Source organism: Xiphophorus maculatus, chromosome 20, assembly GCF_002775205.1.
Source record: "Xiphophorus maculatus strain JP 163 A chromosome 20, X_maculatus-5.0-male, whole genome shotgun sequence".
NCBI classification, from domain to species: domain Eukaryota; kingdom Metazoa; phylum Chordata; class Actinopteri; order Cyprinodontiformes; family Poeciliidae; genus Xiphophorus; species Xiphophorus maculatus.
In genome coordinates, this window is record NC_036462.1 from 31310517 (window position 1) to 31332677 (window position 22161).

A 22161-nucleotide genomic window follows, 5' to 3' on the forward strand; every position below is an offset into this window, starting at 1 on the left:
GCAGATACAAACGGCCAAAATGGGTTTTCTCCGTAGGGTGTCTGGGCTCTCCCTTAGAGATGGGGTGAGAAGCTCAAGTCATCCGGGAGGGACTCAGAGTAGAGCCACTGCTCCTTCACATGGAGAGGAGCCAGTTGAGGTGGCTCGGGCATCTGGTCAGGATGCCTCCTGGACGCCTCCCTGGTGAGGTGTTCCGGGCACGTCCCACCGGGAGGAGGCCCCGGGGAAGACCCAGGACACGCTGGAGGGACTGTGTCTCTCGGCTGGCCTGGGAACGCCTCGGGATTCCCTCGGAAGAAGTGGCCGGGAAGAGGGAAGTCTGGGCCTCCCTTCTGAAGCTGCTACCTCCGCGACCCGACCTCGGATAAGCGGAAGAAGATGGATGGATGGATAAACCGACAGGCCAAAATATAAAGTTAGGAGGAATTTTGGTATTTTAAAGCAACTCTTTTCTTGTTCCTTTTTTTCTTTTTTTTTTTACACTTGCTCAATAGTACTATCCATCCATCCATTTTCTAACACCCTTGTCCCTAGTGGGGTCAGGAGGTGGGCTGGTGTCTATCTCCAGCTAACGTTCCGGGCGAGAGGCGGTGTCACCCTGGACAGGTTGCCAGTCTGTCGCAGGGCAACACAGACAAACAACCATGCACACACACACACACACTCGCACCTAGGGAGAATTTAGAGACCAATTAACCTAACAGTCATGTTTTTGGACTGTGGGAGGAAGCCGGAGAACCCGGACAGAACCCACGCATGCACAGGGAGAACATGCTAACTCCGTGCAGAAAGACCCCGGGCCGGGAATCGAACCCAGGACCTTCTTGCTGCAAGGTGACAGTGCTACCAACTGCAGTATTATCTTTTCTATTATTTTGCATGAATGCTTGTATACATCGACCACAAGGTGGCAGCACTGCGGCTGCGAGGGGACGGAGTGAGCAGAAGTAGGACAGTCAGCCAGGTGGGTGTACAGAATCCTTTATACCTGCAGTATTTAGTTTCGTATGAACTTCTAGTTGGATTTTTAGCTCTGATATTCACCTTGATAGAAAACCAGCGGAGTGAAGGGGACATTCTGGCCGGAAGAGTGGCTCCGGTGCTTTAATGCGAGCTTTGCTGTTCTGGACACCCATGCTGGACCGGGATGCTAGCTGTCAGGGATTGTTAGCTAGCCGGCTATCAGGGATGGTTAACGGGGTTCGGCTGAGAATGTGGCGCTGCTGTAACTGCGGGTTACGTCTCTTGGCTTTATGCTTTATGTTGAAGGTTCGCTATAACAGAAGTGAGACTCTCCCAGGAAAAAATCCGGCTCATCTTGTCCGTCACCGTGGCTCATGGTGGGGATTAGCTCGCTAGCTTCATTCGCTGATCCAGGAGGAAGACGGAGGAGAACTTGTGATCAGTTATCGGAGCCTCCTTCCTCCTAAAGGACACCAGCTACATGAGTTAAAGAAGAAAAACACCGAAATGCAATAAAAAATATCCCGGTATTGTTCCCACAGTGGGAACATTCAGGTTAAAGTTTTTTTTTATTTTTGTTTACAGAAACGTGTACAAGCAAAAAAGAAAAAAAAACCTTTTTCTCTCCACTTAAACTTTAAATAAAAAAAATAACATTGAAGGATACTGACATTCAGCTTGTTCCTGTTCATCAATCTAAATGTTTTACTGCCCCATGTTTAGGCTTTCAAATGATTTCAAAAATGTTCTGGAGCTTTAATATTCCAGGCAGGGCTGCATAATGTCAGGAAATGATGATGTTTCAGATGGCAAGTCCACATTTCTCACTGCTTCTTCTCTTAACTGTTATGATGAACACCTGTGACCTTCAGCATCCGCTGCTGTGAGACTCCATCCAACAGGCTGATCGGCATTATTATAGAGGGGACGACTCCAACCTGGAACCCCTCTGTGGCATTAATTTTGCACATTGGCAATATATTTATTTTGACTAACAAGGTTGAAATAAAAGCTCTAGCCATAATTGTTTTTTGGGTGTTTTTTGTACCCATCAATTTTTCAAGTGATGGCATATTTGAATCGATTATATTTTCATTCCGTTTAGTCAGCTTTCAGTCCCAACAAGAGAATCCACATCCAACAAATGAATGCATGTAACTTTTTTTTGTGTCCACAATGGCAAAAAACCCACTGACTGTCTCACAACTTCTTGCTGGACCACGCAGTCCTAAATTCTGCAGCTGCTTGTGGGAAATCAAATGTCTGAATTAAGGGTGCCCCGATTTATAGACCAGCCAATTTTTTTAGTTTTGGGAGATCAATGATTGGCCGATACTTATTCTCCGATATTATCTACATCAGTAGTGGTCTAAAAAAACAAATCAGCCACCGTCCACTTGTGAGGTTTGACTGACAGACCGGCCCACCAGGTCATGTCTGCACTTCGCAGTTAGCAGTAGTCACCCCACTGTTACCAACTCAGCGACTTTCTTGCTACATTTAGTGACATTTTAGAACAAAAAATAAATAAAAGGTCTCTGCCAAAATTGGAATAGGCAGGTCAGACAGAGATCATAACCACAAAGGATATTTCTTTTCTTTTTTGATTGATTTTTATGAAAGACTCAATGCAATCAGAGGGTAAAGTTGAAGGTGTCTACATGTCTGCACCAAGTCGTAGAGAAACAGGGTCTTAAGTCAGAGGCTTCTTCAAATTAGTTGTAATACAGACTGCTACAGGAGCTCTTTCCTGCCCACCGCCATCACTGTCTAACTCTTGACATAAATGAGTTTCAACAACATTTAATTTCCCTTTTGAAATCAATAAAGTATTTTTTTAAGTGAATTTGGTCAGGAGTGTGAATTATAATCTGCCTCAGAGCCTTCAGATTTTCCCTGGCCGTTTTGAAAATGTAACGAAAACGAAGGAACTTATGATAATAACCTAAGAGAATTTAGAAAAGCTTTGGATAGAGGGACAGATGAAGGGAATAAGGGCTAAATGAAGGGATGGATGGGGGGATCTCATGCCATGATGCAGCCCTGGGCGGTTGCCCATATCAGAAACCGCCACTTCATGAAAATGCTTTTAATTTCACAGTTTTTTCATCAGAAGAGTTGAGGAAATATACATTTATAACAGCTGACATCATTATTGCAATATTTTGTGATAATTTTACATTTCCGTGAGGGTTTTAAATAAAATAAACAATCTTTAACGGTTCTCCAACGTCTCACTTGTGGGCCCCCCTTGTGGTGTAAATTGTGAACGCGGGCGCATTTGTGTTGTGACATCTGACACTCCCCATTCTGACTCCACTTCTCTGCTTTCCGTCTTTTTTTTCTTTTCTTTTTTTCGCAGGAAGGCTCCCCTCCCAGATGTAATTATTTTTTATTTTTTCACACTTTCAAGGCGGAAAGCGAAGCGACATCCTTGTCGGCACGGTGGGATGAGGTAGTAGGTTGTATAGTTTTAGGGTCACACCCGCACCGGGAGATAACTATTCAACCTGCTGTCTTTCTCAAAGTGCTTTCCTCGTCAGTCTGAGCCGCGGACGAGTTCCTGCTGCCCTCCACCGGACGCTGCCGTCGCCGTCGGATCGTTCTTCAGCTGCTCACTCAGTGTGAGGTAGTAGATTGTATAGTTTTAGGTTTGTGATTGTTTGCCCTGCCTAGGAGATAACTGTACAACCCATTGCCTTCCCTGGAGAGTGGGAACAACCCCAAAGTAAACCTGGTAACGTTTTATTTGGAGCGGTGTGCATAAGACTGACATGACACTGTCATAAACATGACATAACACCTGTTATGAACATGAAGGAGTCTTCATAAATGTTTAGTGCTGCTGTCATGAAGTGGCATTCGGCAAATAATGACACTTTAGCTGCAAAGTTGCATTAAAAGTTAATTAAAAGCGTCAACTTTGCATTAAAAGTGTCATTATTTGCCGAATGCCACTTCATGACAGCAGCACTAAACATTCGTGTTCGTAACAGTGTCACATCAGTCTTATGCACACCTCTTCAAACAAAGTGTTACCAAAAGGTCCGACACCATATTTTAGGATATGTTCCGATGCCGTCAGCGGTACCAACTGGAAAACAGAACTGCTGTCTGGTTTGTATTGAACCAGGTAGTTGCTGCACCGACACCATAACCAATACCTCTGCGGCTCTGCGTTCTTTACGAGGAATCTTTTTTTTTTAAACCTAAATTCATCTTTAAAGTCTCCATAAACATCACAAGAAGACATCTGATACAAATCTGTTCTGCAGTTTGGTGTAAACAGAACCTATAAGCCACTGATGAGCAGCCGGATGGAAAACCTAAGGACTAAAACATCAGTAGGAAGCACTTTACTGCCTCTTCCTGCTTAAATATCACTGCTTTCCCTAAACAGTTTGATTTAAAGGGGCAGTGTCATCTAAAATGTGCTTGTTTTGAGCTTTTACATCATGTTATAATCTAATTCCCTCATCAAAAACACACCTTTGCTGGTATTTTGCACAATTGATTGGTTAGCACGGGAAATTAAAGTATTTCTCAAACGTGCATGAAAGAATCAAAGCAACACTCAAGGTATGTTTTTGATGAGGGAATTACATTATAATAGGATATAGAGCTCAAAAATGTTGATTTTACATAATCAACATTTTTTCAGCAAAGAAAAAAAAGAAGAGAGACGCATGTTTTTACCACCGTAGTTCTAAAAGTGACCATTAGGTGGCGGCATTTATCTTTTACCGTTTTACCGGATGCGAGAGAATCTGTAAACCCTGTTCATTGGTTTGTTTTACTGGTCTCTAAAAAGTAATGAAGTGTGAAGTGACTACTTTAAAGTGCAGTCCTCTGAATCTGCACCTTTAAATGAAGACTTTCCATCAGCAGATCAACAGATGCTGCCTCTGAATTATTCTGGGCCAGTAACTCAGATCAGCAAGGAGTGCGTGTGTTAAATGAAATGGTGGTAGATTTATCCGCAGTTGGTTAAATATGTTGCTGTTAATCATTGTTGGTGAACTGAAGGCTGACACGGGCCGTCAGAGCAAGCGTCACATTTGAAATGTGTTTAACTGAACACAAAGTTTTGTTAATCGATATCCTGGTGTTGTTGGGGACCAGTCCACTAATCGGAGCACTCCCTCCACAACTCCAGGCTTTTTATGTGTTTCCATGGGAGTTTATGTCACAGACCAACACAAAGTGCTGATAAATGTCTCTGAACATTGCGTGCAGTACAGACATCTGGAAAGTGTGGTGTGCACTTGTTTTCAGTCCCTTTTGCTTCCCCAAATTAAAATTCTTGTGCAGCCATATGACTTTGTGTTTTTGTTCTTTGAAAGTTTGGCCCCATTCACTTTTGCGAGGAAAGTCAAGCTCAGTCGTATCGGATGGAAAGTGTCATCAGATTCCTATTTGGATTTTATAAAGTGATGGGGAGAAAAAAATAATCTTGGCCATAATCTGATATTTGGAGGCGCAGTGCCGCCCCCCCCCCCTGCCCCCACCACCATGGGCCTGGTGTCCTAGCAACATGGAGGCAGAGGCATGTCTCGGATGAGAATCGGTTCAGTCACTTTTTGAAAAGATTTGGGGCATCGAGGATGAAAGAGGCAGGTGCTCCCTCCCCACTCTCTGCACGTGCCTATATATTGTATTATATTTATTATATGTAAGCTAAACTGCTGGCATTTTAATGGCCAGGTTTTCGTGTGCGACATAATTAATGGCCGTCTTTTGTCAAACTTTCTGTTTTCTCCCTGCTGGGACGCTTTAAATAAAAGGCGTTACCAGCCTGGCCGCGCGACTCTTACAGCTCCTCGGCTCAGAAGCGCGCGGGGCTCGGAGGCAGATCCTCGGCAGAACACGCCCTGATAGAAAAAGGTAGCCCCACGCGGAGCGAGACCCAGACGGACGCGATTGTTGAGCCGGATCACAAAGCGGAGCGGCCGGGATCAGCCGCTCCAATAATGCCCCCTCCGCAGGCTCCCACAACCGGACTCCCACCGAATCAGACCGGGACGGGCTCGCTGCCGCTCACCGTGGACTCACTGTGGTCCGACGGCTCGGAACACCTGGAGACCCTGAAGGAGTTTTCTGCTGCGGCAGAGGATTAAATCCCACCATGAGCAGGAAGACCCGGCGCTGGATTTTCCATTTTTTCCTCTGCCTCGGAGTAGTTTACCTGAAAATCGGGTGAGTTGCGGATTTCCTGAAGCGTGGCTGTAATGACCCGACAGCGGGGTGGGGGGTTATTAGGTCAGGACCAGCCGGCAGGTGAGTTTTCCCATCAGCTCCGCAGAGAGAGGAGTTGGTGAAAGCAGAAAGTCAGCTGTCGGCGTTTCTTCCTGCACACCTGTAGCTGTTGTTCTGCTGCTGCTGGACGCATGTTCACCTGCATGTCTCCTCCTCGCAGGGGGCTGTCGTCGGTTGTCGCGCTGGGAGCCAGCATCATCTGCAACAAGATCCCGGGCTTGGCCCCCCGGCAGCGGACGATCTGTCAGAGCCGACCCGACGCCATCATCGTGGTGGGAGAGGGAGTCCAGGCGGGCATCAACGAGTGCCAGTTCCAGTTCAGGCACGGCCGCTGGAACTGCTCGGCCCTGGGGGAGACGACCGTGTTTGGGAAGGAGCTCAAAGTGGGTAGGTGGCCGGGAAACGTCTGTCTGTCTGTCTGTCTGCCCGCACTGCAGAAACGCAAAAAAAATTTTATCAAGAAGTTTTTGGTTCAAGTTTCTGGAGCAAATATATTGGTGAACTTGAAATAAGACAAAACTAACTGACAAGTAACACTTTGGCAAGATACAGGAGCTTGTTTTGAGTCGTCAATTTCTTTAATATTGATGAAAAAGTTCTAGTTCCATTGGTTGATTATTTCACTTGTAAGAAGACATTTTCCTCTTGTTATTAGTAAAATAATTTGTCAATGGAACCAGTACTTTTTCCATCAATATTAAATGATTATTTACATAAAACAAGCTCCTCTATCTCGCTGAAAAGTTACTTCTAAATCATTTTTGTCTGCACTAAGACATTTGCACCAGAAATTAGACAAATACTTGGTAAGATTTTGTGTTTTTGCAATGCAGGCTGTTTCTTTTGTTTTGTTTGACTCTGACGGTAAAACAACGTCAAAAAAATATTTCTAATATGAATATGACACGATGCAACATCAAGACCCCCCCATAAAATTCCAGAAAAGACCGAATTAATAAACATGGTGTTTATTGAAACAAAAAATGAAACCCATTTTTTGTGATTGCGCTGGCATGTTTTATTCTGCATTAATAAGCCGGCAGCGTCTCCCTTAGCAGAAAGAGGAAAGATGCCACCGCAGAGACGGATTGTTGAAAATTGCTATAAATTTTCAAACAAAAAACATTCGGTCCAGAGGAAACATTCCTCTGAGGTACTTGACCCTCTGACCTTTGGACAGATGTCTACGAGTCTGAAGCAGAGGCCGGTTGCATCTGCTCTGTGGGAAAGCGAGCCTCATGTCTGATGGTGTCTGTGGAACAAAGCTGCAGGCGATGCTTAGCTGCAGACGGCAGAGCACAAATATTTCCTAACAAGCCCGCACTCTGCCGCCTACGTCCTCCAACGTCCTGTCGTCTGGAGGGACGGACAGATGGACGGACTCAGGCTTCGGGTGTCTTTTTGCTCCCTAAGGATGTTCAATCCTTCATCGCAGCATATCTGCGTCTTGCTGCATCGGCCGCGGGGTTTAACGCCGCTCCAACACTGCAAAAACATAAAATCTTACCAAGTAATCTTGTGGATCTTAGTACACTTGAAGTAAGATGCAAATAACTTATAAGTGACTTTCCCAGAAGATGTAGGAGCTTTTTTTTTAAAAAAAAAAAAAAAAATTATTTAAAACTGATGAAAAATGTTCCAGTTCCATTGGCAGATTATTTTACTTATAACATGATAAAAATGTCTTGTTATGCGTAAAGTAATCTACCAATGGAAGCCGTACGTTTTCATCAATGTTATTGACTTAAACCAAGCTCCTATATCTTGCTGAAAAGTTAATTGTGAGTAGTTTTATTTTATTCCAAGTGTACTAAGATGTTTGGACTAGAAACTAGACAAAAAAATACTTGGTAAAATTTCGTGTTTTTGCAGTGTGTTGGCAGTGGAGGAGTCTTTGACTGGAAAAACACAAAATCTTACCAAGTATTTTTGGTCTAGTTTCTAGTCCAAACATCTTAGTACAAGCAACATCTTTTCAGCAAGATCTAGGAGTTTGTTTTAAGTCAATAATTCTTTAATATTGATGAAAAAGTTCTAGTTCCACCGGCAGATTATTTCACTTACATTATGGGGAAAATGTCGTGTTTTAAGTGACATAATCTGCCAATGGAACTAGTATTTTTAAATCAATATTAAGAAATTAGTTACTTAAAACAAACTACTTTATCTTGCTGAAAAGTTACTTGTAAGTTAACTTTGTCTTATTTCAAGTGTAATAAGACACTTGCACTAGAGATCTTGAGAAAAATACTTGGTAAGAGTTTGTGTTTTTGCAGTGCATCCTTTTGGATGCAGTAGTATTAAAACTTAATTTGATGCACTAAAAAAACAACAACATACACACAGAGATCTAAATGCTTTTCATCATTGCTCAGCCAAACCATGTATGTTCATCCCCCCCAACACTTCCCCTCCCCAAAAACGTCAAGTTCAGGCAGGCGCTTTGCTGTAAGTTTACAAATTTCCCCTCCAGGTTCTGCAGCTTTTCACCATCAAACAATTCCCAGTGCTTCGCTTCAGGAAGACTCTCCGTTACCGTGTGCCTTAACATCGCATTGAAGGGAGATGGGAGTCTCAGCGTTTTTGTGCTGCGGAGAACGCATTTTAGTCAGGAGTTCAGCTGAGCGCTGCTCAGGTCCAGCTGCCCTGCAGAGTGCGAATCCATTGTTTTGTGTTACTGGACTGGAACGCTGACGCCTGACAAGAATATATAAATTTGGGATTGTTGTTGGCGGTCACGCAGCAGTGGGTAGTGTTTTGGCATTAGGGTGAGGGATCTGTCCCACTGACAACTTAACTCCTTAAACTGGCTACTCAGTTTTTGAACCGCTGAAGCCAACTGGAGCACTGGAGTGTCTGCGGAGCGGCGCACCGCTGCGTCTGGTCCTCTGATTCGTCCGAGGACCAGATCTGTGTGAAGAAGTGCGCCTGCAGAAGTTTAGCTGTTAAAATCCAGCAACTTTATTGACTGTTCCTGGATACGGTCCAGGTGCGCTCCACCAGGAGTTATCTCTGATTTAATTAATAAAAACTGCAGTTGGCCTGAAGTGGTCAGATTTATAGGGCTGGAAATCTCTCCGTGCTGGGAGGTTTGTGCATGCCTCTCAGATTCACCTCCGCAGGGTGGAGACCGGCATGGCGGCTGGCAGGGAACCGGGCCAGAAGTCATGCAAAAAGATTTTTTTGTCCTGTGTTAAAAATGAATACAGGGTTTCCTCCAGTGTATTATAAGCCTGGTGGGCCACCAGACTGTACTTCTGCCCCCACCAGGCTAAGTGTTGCTTATTTATTTAAGTTTTTAAAAAATGTTTGCACTTTTAAGACTCTATAGTTGAAGTTCAGGTGTTAAATCATCTAAACTTCCAGCACATAATTATCAAGTGATATTTTCAAGTTTCCTGTCAACTTTAAAAAATTTTTAACTCAAAAACACGACTGGCCGCTGGATGAACCACTGCCTGAGCGCCCAACCACCGGGCTTAACACGTTTTCTATGGGAAACCTTGTATATATATATAGATATATATACGTATATATATCTATATATATATATATTCACCCAAGGACAGAGTAGCATGTTTGATTGGGCGTTACGCTTGATTAAGGACAATGTTTCTCCACAACTCCTTCTAGCTAATAAATTATGGAGTTACAAAAAGGAATTAGAGCAAACTTAGAATCCTGAGAAACTACTTCCAGAACAGGAACATTTAGTTTTTGTACTTCAGGAAATAGAACAAACTCAGAATCCAGAGAAACTCATCTAGAGAAGCTACTTATTACCCCAGATCAACATTTAGGATCGTCTACTTTATAGAATCAAACATGGAGAACCAACCCTTAGTTTTATCAAGTCATGAATCCAGAGAAACCCTTACTAGTTTATAAATTCTTACTCTTACTAAACATGGGGAACCAATATGTAGTTTTATATTTTTATTTTTCTCTTGTTATTGTTTGTATTTCCTCTAACTCTTGTTAAGCCCTTTGAATGACCTCGTTGCTGAAAATGTGCTATATAAATAAAATTACCTTACAAAAAAATGTTCTTTCATCTGCGCTTTTCTCCCATTCGCAATATCGCATTTTACACGTTTCGTTTTAGATCTTCATCCTGAAGTTTATCTGCTTTAAAGAGAGCCTGATTAATGAATCGCACTTGGCTTGCTTCGTGCATTTCATAATCATCTCTGAAGCAGTTATGCCAGGTATGTAAGGAGGCTTGACAGGACCTGAAAGAGTGGATCCTGTTGTGTGCAATTGTCGTCCAAACTGCTTTTTTTTTTTTCTCTTCATCTTTCTGTCTCCGCAGGCAGTAAGGAGGCCGCATTCACCTACGCCATCATAGCGGCCGGCGTGGCCCACGCGGTCACCGCGGCCTGCACCCAGGGCACTCTGAGCGGCTGCGGCTGCGACAAGGAGAAGCAGGGTTTCTACAACCAGGAGGAGGGCTGGAAGTGGGGTGGCTGCTCAGCGGACGTCCACTACGGCCTGGGGTTCTCCAAAGTGTTCGTGGACGCACGCGAGATCAAGCAGAACGCCAGGACGCTCATGAATCTGCACAACAACGAAGTGGGCCGAAAGGTATGTTTGGGTTAAGGATTTCCATGACCCTAATGTCAAATCAGGGAACCTGTGCTGCTGTCGCTCTGCTTCACAGATGAGAGTGAGGTTCAATTTGTGTGTGTGTGTGTGTGTGTGTGTGGGCTTGCGTTTGTTTATAATACCTTGTGGGGATAATTTTCCTGACACATACTATGTCGTGGGGACCCGCTGCTCCTTGTGGGGACCGAAGCCTGGTCCCTACAATTGGAAATGCTGTTTTTGGGTCAGAATTGGGACTACGGTGTGAAATGAGTTTTGGTTAGGGTTAGGTATATAATGGTTAGGGTTAGGATAAGGGTAAGGTTTAGGCTGTAGAAATGAATGGAAGTCAAAGGAAAGTCCCCACAAAGATAACCATGCAAACGTGTGTGGACGTGTGCATGTGTGTGTGTTTGTGGGGGAAAAAAAAGGATTTTACTCACTATTCAGGTTTCTGCTATTAGCAGTACGTGTTAATGATTCGTTCCAGTTTTGCATGTTTTGCTAATATGTTCACGAGTACATATTAGGGGTGCAGCAATTTATTGGCCAGTCGATTTATCGGCACCAATTTTCTTAATTTTAGGAGATCGGCCAATGCTTTTTATCTGGAATCGGTCTTATCTACTTCAACAAAGGTCTAAAGAAAATGTCCTCTTTTGCTCTCCCATCAGACAATAGTCAGTAACTTTCTTGCTATATTTAGCGACATTTCAGACAAAAAATAAAATAAAATTCGCATTGGCCAAAATGGGAATCTGCAGGTCAGGCTTTTTAAAGATTGGTAATCGGCGATCGACCAGAAAACTGCAGTCGGTGCAGCACCTAATACGGGACCCATTGAATAAATTAGAATATTGTTAAAAAAGTTCAGTTATCTGAGGAACTCTGATCACCAAGGGAAACCCATTATATAGATTTGGCAAAAGCTTATGTTTCACAACTTAATTTCTGTTCATTTTCCACTTGCAGTCAATGAAAGCAAAACATTTAAAATTAGAATAAAACACCAGACCAATAAAATAAAACTATTTTTAAAAACAGAAATGTGGGCTCAGTGAAAACCTGGTGTAAGATCTGCTTAGAAGTTATTTTACAAAAGGCAATCTGACTCATTGGGACATTTATTCTAATTTATTGAACATGACTGTAGGTCAACAGTGTCTCTATGTACAGATTTTCAACAAACTTCTGATAAAACATTCAGAAAAATATGAACCATGACTTGGTGACCTATGTCCAGATTAGAACATCTCGGAGGAACTTTGCTTTATTGTCAAAAGTATTTAATAAAGAGCACAAATTCAACCATAGAGATCATTATTGAGCACACTGTTACACACAAATGGAGTTATAGGCTATTTCTTATTCCGATACTGTATCAATGTTACATTTGTTGCATGTTACATTTATTCATATTTTTATTTACCCAGTTGGGCCCCATCAAGACTCAAGGCTTCTTTTTTAAACGAGTTATTTTTAGCCCATCACAAAGTGTTAAAAAAAGTTTTCTGCCAACTGTTATAGATGCTTGAAATTCTGCCCCGAACCTTCGGTGCAGTAACATCTGCAACAAATGTTCCTAACGGGACATTTTACAATGTTTTAAACGGATACAAATGTCTCAAGCGGTGTCAAAGGTCAGAGTTTTAGGTAGTGATTTCAAAACTTGTCTGATTTGCAGAGGTGGGTTATTCCACATGTGGAACTGCAGCCAAAGAAGCTGAGGAGAAGCTGTGTGAACGAGACAAGGGTGTGTGAGGGCTGGGCAGCCGACGGTGGTTGGATGGGACTTTAGAAACAGACAAAATGATTTTAAAATGAATTCTAACATGCACCAGCAGCCAGTGGAGCTAGCTCTGGCTGCTGACAGGGAGTTTGGAATGAGTTAGTTACATTTACTCAGTTACATTTATTTGAGTAACCTTTTTGAAAAAGTGTACTTTTAGGAGAATTTTTACTACGCTGCACCTTTTGCTTTTACTTGAGTTACTTTATTGTGACGCATCGTTACTCTTGCTTGAGTAATATTTCTGGATTCTCTACCGACTGAATGAAGAAAAAACATCTTTTGAACAAAAACATCACCAGACACAGACACACAGCTGCAGTTTTTGTTAAAGTTTCAGAAGTTTTATGCTGAAAGAAACTGAATTGGAAAAAAAAAGAAGTCTTTTGCCTGATTTTGTTACTTTTTGTTTTATTTCAATTATTGTCATTTTCATCCTACTGATTTTCTAATCTGTTCATGTCACATTTGAGGATGAGTTGGGTAATTTCTTTGAAGCAGGGTTGTTTGGGAACATTAAATACCTGCAATAATTTCTTCTTTCTCTCTGACATGAGCAGATATTCAGAGTTGCGCCAAGATTTGTGTCATGATAAAACAACTCCAGTTTCAGAAATGTTGGGGGAGTTCGCTCAGTGTTTTAAAAACATCAGTTTTCATGAGACCGACATAGAAAACTCTGGATCTTCGACTGAATCTGCTTTAGGCTGAGGGCCAAAACAATGACCTTCCATCTGGATCATGTGTTGTAAAACAGAACATGTGAAGCATAACAGGACAGAGTATCTATGTGATGCAAAAGTAATCTAAATAATGCAATTTGCTTTTATGCACCAATATGAAAATTTGGGCCGATATCAGAATTATTTTTGTGATGGCCGATTAGCGATATTTCACAGTATTATATACATTTCACTATTGTTTCAACACCTTTGGAAAAACTCCCAACCAGAAGCACATAAAAATAAATATTAGTAGTTATTTATCGATACCGATAAAAACTGGGCCGATATGTAAAAAAAAGTAAAATAAAATAAAAAGACTAATATTGGCCAATACCGATGTTGGTGCCAATATGTAGTGCATCCCTACAGTTTATATTGCCACTCCAGTGAAGGGTATGGTATTTATTTTAGTTTTTCACTTTTCCTTGAAGCAGGGTTCAAAATGTTCAGTTTTACTCCCTTTTATATTTGTCATTCAAGAAAAACATTTTCAGTATAATCTAACAGCCAGTTAACGTCGCCACCTACTGTCCAGACCTGGATAAAAAAGTAAACAGCTTTTTAATTCTGCCATAAACACAAGGTGGCAAGCTACTGTGCTGAAACAATTTGGAAATATAACCCCGAGTATTTACTGACTATTGTATTCCAGAAATAGAAGGCGAGGAAAAATGTCAGCTGACATCGTTTGATTATTCTAGTTCGAAGTAGCCCAACTGATCGGGAAGACGTCTAATCTCTAATTCCATTGTGTAATAACGTTTCTGAAGTGTATAGTGTGAGATGAAAAGCATCGTGATCCTGCCTCAGGACCTTAACGGGGCTCACATTAGCAAGGTTTAATGTCATTAACCAGAATACAGGAAGCCAATCGACAGATCGATAGACACACAAGCAAGCAGTCGACAGCAGAAGCAAACGTGTCACATCCTGTGATGCACATGAAAGGTTTAACTGGAAAACCTAGCTTTGCAGCATCGTCACGTTTAGAAATAAACCTCGGCCGAGGTTTTCTTTCTTCCAGTGACGATGGCCCCCGAGTGAGGTTCAAACAGTCCCTGGAGCTTCTGGGAAAGAAAAATACCTACTGGCCAAACAGTTAGTGTAACAAAGATTTTTGGGTTCGTTTGTTACATTTTGGAACCTAACTCAAAATACATTGTAGACAAAATGCTATCATTTTCTTAATGAAAATAGATGTTTTTGTACGTAGAAATCTAAATTTCTCCACGATAGAGCAAACATAGTTATTAGGATGGTGAATCTAAATATTTATTTGAAGATATTAAAGCAATATCACTTTAGATGTACATTTTTATAACAACTGAAGTTAAAATAGTTGCTAGACTGTGCTATGAAATGGCACTATGTGGCCCCACTAGGGGTAAGCGTGTTGGATAACGGATGGACGGATATTTTAGTGCTGCGAGTGAAAGTCTGAGAAGCTGTTCAGCACATTTGCTGAGGCGCAGCAGTGCACCAATGATTGTATTTCAGCGAAAAATTTGTAGCAGGAGTAGCCTTCGACATAAAAGCTGCATCATTGTATTGCCACAGTAATGCACAACAAACTCACACGGGCCTGTCAGAGGTTGTCACAGCAGGCTGCATGAGGCCTGTGAGCTGCAAAATGCCTCGGTCTGGTGTAGACTGTAGCAGAGTGCTTTGGGATTCAGTAACACATTTGGGGCTCGGGGTGTTTCAGTAGTCAGCAACATCCTCCGGAGTGACTCCTGGCACCGGTCCTCACTGCGTACCTAACTCTTATCTATCTATGGCTACAATAACTGCCACACCGCATTGGCTCAAGGGCTGATAGGGTATTTTGCAGTTGTTCGGTGTATCGGAGATGGTCAAACATTCTGTGCACGAAGAAAGAAAGCACTGATGGATGGTTGACGTTTACCACATCCCAGGAAAGGAAAGTCTCTCTCCCCTTTGGACACATATCCATGGACAAAGGGGAGAGAGAAGGAGACCAGAGCGAATGTCAAAGCACAGCCAGGACACAGCAGCTTCCAGTGTCCAGTGGTGAAGACCGGTGGTCTGGTGTGGCTATGGATGGCCTTTGGCCAAGCATTAAATCTGAGATGTTTTCCTGCACACTCCATAGGAACGGAGAAAAGGAATAGTCTTCTCATGTCTTCACTGGTTGTTGTCTTGTATCAGGTTTCTGCAGCAAAGGTAAGAAGTCTGCCAGGTAAACCTGCAGGTGTGTGTTAAGGCACCTATATATTTGCATCACCAAGTGTAACTATTACACTTGGTACACTTGGTATAAAAGTAGAAGCAGATCTTCATCCCTTGTAGTGTGAGCTGATCCTCAGTGGCTGAGGCAGAAGAAATCTTTCATCTGCCTGAATCTTATTATAAAATTACCTTATTTGTTGACATTTCTTAAATTTTAGTCTTTAAAATACCAGAATCTTTACGTAAAATTTTACTTTTGTCTGCCTTATGTCATTGTTGAATATTAAATCCAATGCTCTGGTGATCAGTTACTCAGTGCTTGACTAGGCTTTTTATGAAATACTTTTTTACTCTTACTTGAGTAATTTCTCAGAGGGTGACTTCACGCTCACATGCGTTGCATAGTCATGACAGATTTTGTTTTACTGAGGATGAATAACGAGGAGCAGAAAAGGCTGCAGGACTTTCTCACATCAAGTTAAATAATTAGTTTAGATGCTGAGACTGTAAAAGCAATTCATTTTTGACAGACGTCAAAATGAACATCTGTCAAACATGAGACCTGAACATGAGGTCGTAGTTTTTTCAGTTCTTTGTTGCTTTAACCTTGACCGTTTTTCAAGCTTTTCATTTGTCAAAGCAACGTCTTTGCATGCTTTGTACATGCTAATTGCATGTAAAATGATGCTCTTTTTTTCTGTCTACAATAGTTAAACAATTTCAACCATTCATCCTGCTTCTCTCTCTCTCTCTCTCTCTTTGGGAGGGAAACCTAAACGGTGTCAGACAAACTTCAGAGTAATGTTTCACATGTTTTCAGTTAAATATATTGTCATTATGATTAATTGTGATGCTTGATGCTTTTGGCGCTTTGTGCCCTGTGTTCAGACTGTTATTTGCGTGGGCGGGGCTACGGCCCAGGCTCAGTTTTTTGCCACAGTTGCTTGAGGCCGGTTGTCATCAGGCTTCTTACCTCCAAGCCGGTGAACACAAATGGAAAGATCTCCCTAAGTCAGGGATGAGCTCTGTAATTTGCCGACTAACTTTCAGACTGAAGTCAAGATTATTTGAAGCGAAACCGCTGCAGCACAACGGAAACTGCAGCCTTGCCCTGTTTTTATTATTATGTTTCGTTTAAAGCAAAAGGAAATTGCAAATTAGATGAATGTCAGACAGGAAGGATAGATCTGTGAGGAATAGAACTGCAGTTTCTTGCAGTGGAATTGCACCATATGTGACTGTGCTGTGGATCTATTTGATTAATTAACATGTGTGAGACTGGTTTTATATACAGTATATATATATATATATATATATATATATATATATATATATATATATATATATACAGTTCAGACCAAAAATTTGGACACACCTTCTCATTGAATTCAATGAGAAGGTGTGTCCAAACTTTTGGTCTGTACTGTATATGCCATAAGTTTCCTTGTTTCATCAACCACAGCTTATGCACTTTTGAGCTGTTGCGGTGCATTATGGGGGATATGTGGTATGATAGCTATGGGCACTATTCTGGTAGGCCATGAATAATAAAAACTGTATAGGAAAATACAGCTCTGGAAAAATTGAAGAGACCACTTGAAATGATCAGTTTCTCTGGTTTTAGTTTTTATAGGCACATGTCTGAGTAAAATGAACATTATTCTTTTATTCTATGAACTATTGACATGTCTCTGAAATTCCAAGCAGCAATTTAGTATTAATTTGCATAAAATGAGAAATGGTCACAATAACAAAAAAGATGTCTTGCTATCAGACCTCAGATAACGCAAAGAAAACAAGTTCATATTCATTTAGAAACAACAATGCTAATGTTTTAACTCGGGAATGGTGATGACAACTGACTTCCTTTCAAGTGTCTGAAATGCTACTAGTTGTCCTTTAGCACGGGACAATTGCTAACTATCTATGCACTACAATGACCATCACAGCATAGACCTTAAGAGGGATTTCTTGGTGTCATCTACCCCTGAGGATTAGGAGTCTGAGTTATACGAATGCTCCCACTGTAAATTGAAGTTTACGGGTCTACCTGATCTGGCCGATCATCTACTGCAGCACAACGAGGAGTTTGAGAAGAGAGTTATGAGGCTGGAGAGAAAGGAGCAGGTTCTTGGCAAGCAGTAAGGAACAGAGCCGCCGGATAATAAACACCAGAAGGAAAGCCTTGCAAATAAAATGCCCATAGAATTCAGAAATCAATATTTGGTGGAATAATCTGGAGGTTTGCGGTGGGGTTCAGTGCAGTGGGCTCTTAATTTTTTCCTGAGCTGAATGTCGTGACCAGGATTCATTCAGGCTGAATGTGACCTGCAGGTCTTGAACTGGTCCAAACTGTCTTCGGCCAAAAATGTATAGACTTGTAGCAAAGCACAGTCCTACCGTCAGCATGTTCACAGTAGTAGCTAACTGTCAGTAAACTGCTAGCTACTGTTAGCTACAAGCTAATTACTTGTTAGTGTGAGTCTTTTGTATTACAGAGAATAAAAAAAACAACGCGATGTGCAATTCCTTCTGCTTCGGATTAGCCCAGCTTCCCAACTTTACATACAACCTCTGTTGTTTCTGTTTATCCCAGCTTCTCTAAACTGGTGTTTAAGTGAGGCTCCATGCTTGAGGTCTGACATTAATCACAGCGTAATACTCTGTCAGGCGCATAGTATGTACGTACTATACTTATACCGCTGTAATTATTGTAGAAAACCTTTCATATTTAATGAGAGATGATGTAAGCGTGTTTCAAGTGTTTCTCCCCGTCTTGAGAAGAATAAACAGCGGCGTAAAAGGTGCCACAGAAGGCTTACACGGGTTCTGTTAGGCAAACAGTGGCAGCTTCGACGGGATTTCACTTCAGTGAGCTCCATTATTTCAGTGTTTGCCAGGTCTCCGGGGGGGCGGGGGGCACGACCACACTAAGCTTTGCACATCTCAGGCTTTTGACAATTACCCCAAGAGACTCCAGAAAGTCTGAGGCCACATCAGAGTGGAATAATTAAAAAGCAGGGAGAGGCTTTTCTATTGCCAGCCGGGGCTCCCGCTCAGTGAGAAGGAAACACGCTAAGCTCATGTCATTCAGCCCAAGGAACACAGAGAATGTTCCCGCAGCTCTGCCTGACGTTGTGAAAGGTTCTTCGCCAACGCCATGAAAAGGCCTTTCTCTCCTTTCTATAAAGGTCCTCGTGTGTCGAGAAACCAAACGGTCTTCAGTCGCCATGGGAGCCTTTGAATTCATTGTGGAAGAGACATTTTGGGGTCTTGGGTTAGTTCTTGTAATCAATGGGAAGATTGTGAAATTATGAAGTCAGCTGGTCTCAAACCGGCAACCCATCAATTACCAGACAAACTCCTACCACCTTTACCACCAACGCCCCATGGGCATGTACTATAATATCAAAGAAAAACAAAAATGCATGTTTCTTTTAAAAAGGTTCCAAATTGTTAAAAAACTGATGTTTATTGTCTCCTCTGTCTTGCCCATCTCATTCCAGAGATGTTCGCAAGTCATTTCCCCCCCATGTCAGTCAGTTTCCTAGCATGTAGCGGTTGGAAAAAATGCTCCAAAGAAATCATACTGCAGTTTGTTACCATGACAATTATTCATTGGCATAATGTCCCCAGAAGGAGGACATTAATCATTTACTCAAACCAACTCTAGCAAGTTCCTTTCAACTCTTATTCTATGAGAAAAAGTTCATTTACAAGACTAAAGTAGAGTCTGAGGAGAGGCGCTGAGTTTCAAGGTTTGAGTGCAAGTCAAGTGCAAACTTCTTCTTTTGGTGACTCAGGAACATCTGGAGTTCAAGTCGCAGACTTCAGGCATCATTGCTTCCTCACTGGCACGCGTGAGGAAGCTCAAAAGCCTGTTTTAGACATGCTGGGCAAAGTGGATATGTTCAACCCTCCCGTAAGTCTTAGTGAGACGATGTAGAGGAGCGCGGCAGATGTCACGGACTGTCAGTGGGGAAGCAACAGGGGTGTCCTGTCAGTTCCCCAAAACACAAAGAAGATAAAAAATTGTGAAATCATACGCATGGTTAGTGCGACCCCACCGGTACCTCGCACAGGGTAAAGAGCTCATGGACTGGTCCCCGTCTTAGGACTGTGGGGTTGTTAAAAACACGATAATGCATGTGTGTACACTCAGCAGCATGGCTTCAAAATGATATCACAGTATTTATAGAAAATGTCTACCGATGTCAATCTGCAAGTTGGAGCAGCTGCTACCACCATTGCCTTGAAGCATGAATGGACGGATGGATAGTTTTCTTTCCAAAATAATGAATCCTATCTGTGTGATTTATGTTAGACACATGATCATTTGCAGTCAGGCTCGTCAAGACACTAACGTTTCAAATTTGATAACAATATGGAGAAAACCCTGAATGATGTTTTTGTTGCCATGGAAAAATATATTTTTGAAGACAAAGTTTTCTCTTAAGGGAATACTATCATTTACAACATAAAAGCATTTTCATTGAATTAATACAAGCAAAACCGTTAAGTCTAAGGCAGGTTAGTAATAATTTAGACAAAACATAAAATGTAAGTATCAGTACGGATCAGTTCATATCGATTTTTATGCAAATGAGTGTGTTTGAATAGACCTTGAAGACAAGGCCAAATCTCTAAGAACAAACAGACCTTAAGGTCTGAGGTTACTGACTAAAATCCAAAAGAAAAAAATAACTACTTTCTTTAGTTTTTTTGTTGTTGTTTTGTTTTATAAGTGCCCAACACCAGATTGGAAAGAGAAAAAAACCCAAAGGAGTCTGAAAAACCCAATGATCATTCTAAGGCCTTTCACACAAATTCAGTGTGTGAATGTCTGTGTGATTGGATGAATGACTGAATGTAGAGTAAAGCCCTAGATTTGAGAAGGTGCTGTACAAGTACAGGTCATGTACCTTTTTTTTTATTAAGACAATAGTTCACATGTTCTTTGGGTTAAAGAACGGCCCAGGATGAGTTATTAGCCACAGCAGCTCTGAGGTCTCTGGAATGCCAACATTCACTCTAAACGCCTCAAAACGTTTGTCTGACCTTGTTGGACGATTGTTTCAAAATGTCTGTCTGGCTTCTAGGCAGAAAGTGATTTCTCCACGACAACTTTCGAACACAAGTAAAATCCAGTGAAAAGCCAGTGAAATTATTGCCTGCTAGTCCTCTTTAAACTCATTTCCTTTCTTTCAACCCTTTCCTTTGCTTTGCAGGTCCTCGAGAAGGGGATTCGCCTGGAGTGCAAGTGCCACGGCGTTTCCGGATCCTGCACTACCAAGACGTGCTGGATGACGCTGCCTAAGTTCAGGCAGCTGGGATACATCCTGAAAGACAAGTACAACCAAGCGGTGCATGTGGAGCCCGTCCGCGCCAGCCGCAACAAGCGCCCCACCTTCCTCAAGGTCAAGAAACCCCACTCCTACCACAAGCCGAAAGACACGGAGCTGGTCTACATCGAAAGGTCGCCCAACTACTGCGAGGCCGACCAGCTCACCGGCAGCATGGGAACACAGGGGCGCCTGTGCAATAAAACGGCTCTGCAGCCCAACAGCTGTGACCTGATGTGCTGTGGCCGTGGATACAACACTCACCAGTACTCTCACGTTTGGCAGTGCAACTGCAAGTTCCTGTGGTGCTGCTACGTCAAGTGCAACACCTGCAGCGAGAGGACAGAGGTGTACACCTGTAAATAGGAATATTTATTAGGGCACACACCTGGACTGTGCTGTGTGCGAATGTGTGTGTGGGTGTGTGGTTGGGTATGTGTGGCTTTTCTTTACAAAATCACATTACAACAGTTTTAACTGGCCTGTTCTGCTCCTGTTGATTATGATGACGCCAATAGTCGTTGGATTCAACTCGTAGGTCCATAATTGTTCCATTAATCTTTCAGGTGCAGAGCTTTTTCATATTGCAGACTACTTTTGGGTTTTTTTGGCAGACAGTACATATCCACAGATGCAGTGGGACGAATGTCAAACATTATTTGCTTTTCATTTTGTAGAATAGTAATTTATTGACTTGGAAAACTACTGATCACATTGAAAGCACTGCAAAAACACACAAATCCTACCAGGTAATTTTTGTCCAATTTATTCTGCAATTATCTTAGTATACTTGAAATAAGACAAAACTAACTTTCAAGTAATTTTTCAGCAACATATAGGAGCTTGATTTGAGTCAATGATTTCTTAAAATGTATTTTTTTTAAAATACTACTCCCATTGGCAGATTATTTAACTAATAAGAGACTTTTCCCCATGTTATAAGTGAAATAATCTACCAGTGAAACTTACACTTTTTCATCAATACTAAATAATTATTTACTTAAAACAAGCTCCTATGTCTTTCTGAAAACTTACTTTTGAGTTATTTTTGTCTTATTTTACATGCACTAAGACATTTGCACTAGAAGCTGGACAAAAATATTTGGTAAGATTTTGTGTTTTTGCACTGAATACTCTCGCCACTACATCTCAAAGCAGATGGTGTGGATGTCTAAAAATAATATCTGCACTTAAAAGCAAAATGTTTTTGCAACTTTTTAATTTTATTTGTGGTAACTTAAACACTGGGGCTAAAAAATGAAATGAATCCCATGTAGGTTAACTTGACCGATCCTGTAGCCTACAATAAGAA

At 41.9% G+C, this 22161-nt stretch overlaps 1 protein-coding gene across 1 annotated transcript; it reads left to right on the forward strand.

Annotated features, from left to right (window-relative positions):
* Window positions 1-3441: 3441 nt before the first annotated feature.
* Window positions 3442-21696, forward strand: LOC102227640 (protein Wnt-7a-like). The gene is made up of 5 exons (XM_005812747.3): window positions 3442-3592; window positions 5748-6159; window positions 6380-6606; window positions 10532-10803; window positions 20736-21696. Exons 2-5 carry the CDS (start codon window positions 6089-6091, stop codon window positions 21213-21215), a joined length of 1050 nt encoding a protein of 349 aa, XP_005812804.1. The 5' UTR covers window positions 3442-3592; window positions 5748-6088; the 3' UTR covers window positions 21216-21696.
* Window positions 21697-22161: the final 465 nt, after the last annotated feature.

What these genes read in the sequence shown, in the direction of transcription:
- LOC102227640 (XM_005812747.3), top strand. Translation starts at nt 6,089, where the DNA reads ATGAGCAGGAAGACCCGGCGCTGGATTTTCCATTTTTTCCTCTGCCTC. An exon ending in TGGGAAGGAGCTCAAAGTGG is followed by an intron (nt 6,607 to 10,531) that starts GTAGGTGGCCGG and finishes CTGTCTCCGCAG; the next exon opens with GCAGTAAGGAGGCCGCATTC. An exon ending in ACAACGAAGTGGGCCGAAAG is followed by an intron (nt 10,804 to 20,735) that starts GTATGTTTGGGT and finishes TTTGCTTTGCAG; the next exon opens with GTCCTCGAGAAGGGGATTCG.